Source organism: Eurypyga helias, unplaced genomic scaffold, assembly GCF_000690775.1.
Source record: "Eurypyga helias isolate BGI_N326 unplaced genomic scaffold, ASM69077v1 scaffold17882, whole genome shotgun sequence".
Lineage (NCBI taxonomy): Eukaryota > Metazoa > Chordata > Aves > Eurypygiformes > Eurypygidae > Eurypyga > Eurypyga helias.
This window is the reverse complement of record NW_010236880.1, coordinates 43318-44498: the sequence shown is the minus strand read 5'-3', so window position 1 is coordinate 44498 and position 1181 is coordinate 43318. Positions and strand designations below refer to the sequence as shown.

At 39.8% G+C, this 1181-nt stretch overlaps 1 protein-coding gene across 1 annotated transcript in view; it reads right to left on the bottom strand.

Moving 5' to 3' along the window:
* The window catches only part of LOC104506339 (F-box/WD repeat-containing protein 7-like), a gene marked incomplete at its 3' end in the record, with an annotated part of 682 nt that extends 461 nt beyond the window's left edge, over positions 1-221 (bottom strand). The window contains 1 exon segment of the mRNA XM_010147262.1: positions 2-221. Coding sequence (XP_010145564.1) covers positions 2-221 — 220 coding nt within the window.
* Positions 222-1181: the final 960 nt, after the last annotated feature.

Sequence of the window (1181 nt, the reverse complement as noted above, 5' to 3'; positions counted from 1 at the left end):
TGCTGAGACTCATGCCTGTCATCAAATCCAGGTTCTTCTCCTCCTATCTCCCCATTCCTCCCAATGTGCTGCTCCTCTTGTTGTCGTCTTTGCTGCTGCTCCTCCTCTTCCACAACCCGATTCATCTGCTCCTCATCTACTTGGCTTGAGGAAGCATTACCTCGAAGAGATCCACCAGTTCGTCGCCTCTTGCTGCCCCCAGAGAGCAGTTCCTGATTCATTTCCAAAAGCCAGCTTGCTACTTCTTGGACCTTGGCTAGGCTATCTGAAGATGCAAATGCTTTCACATTCTAAGGAGACCAAAAAAAAAAAAAAAAAATTAGAAAAATTACATTTTTTAATTAGATTAAGCACTGAAAACTTCTTTCATTGTATTACTCCCAACAACTTCAAATTCCAAGAAACAATAAGTAATTTGGAAGAACTACTTGCCCTCATAGAGGATCCACAAGCACCATTAACACATTAACAGAAAATCAAAGTATATGTTATTACTTGCTAAGAATTGGACAAGGATAATCTTCAAATGGCATTATATTTTCCCCTCTCCTTTGATTACAGACTTTACATATGACTCACAAATGATGAACTGCTTTTGGTCTTATGCCTTAAAAGCAGGCATATTTTCAGGTATAACTGAAAGCTTCATTTCTTGTAACTATGATTTTCTTTCAGATAAATGAAAAAGAGAACACCTGCTGAAGAATACAGCCTGATGACTTCCAAGCCTGACACTGGCTACAGAGATGCCCAGTGGTCAAGAGACATCACTAGGTAGCCCATTCAGCCCAGAAACAGCACACAGCTCACCTGGCAAAAAACACTGTTCACAATAAAGCTCTCCAACTCTTAGAAGCTACAAGAACTGCTAAATGAGACTGAGAAGGTAAAAAATTGTCAAATTTAGGTGTGTATTAACAGAACTTGAAAAATACTGATGGAGTTTCCAAATTACCCACACATTTGGCAGCACATGGACATGAAAGCAATATACAAGAACAGAAGGATATAGCACAGTCTAGCAAGATATTAAATTTTGTACTAGATTTCCAGTTACACCACCTCTGAGGCTGGCACATGCTGACTCCAGTTTCCTAGATTCAGGTGATGTGTTGAGTAGTCTGATGAAGTCAGACATGAATGCAACAATTAGTCAGATTCACAGGCTGCACACGAAAATG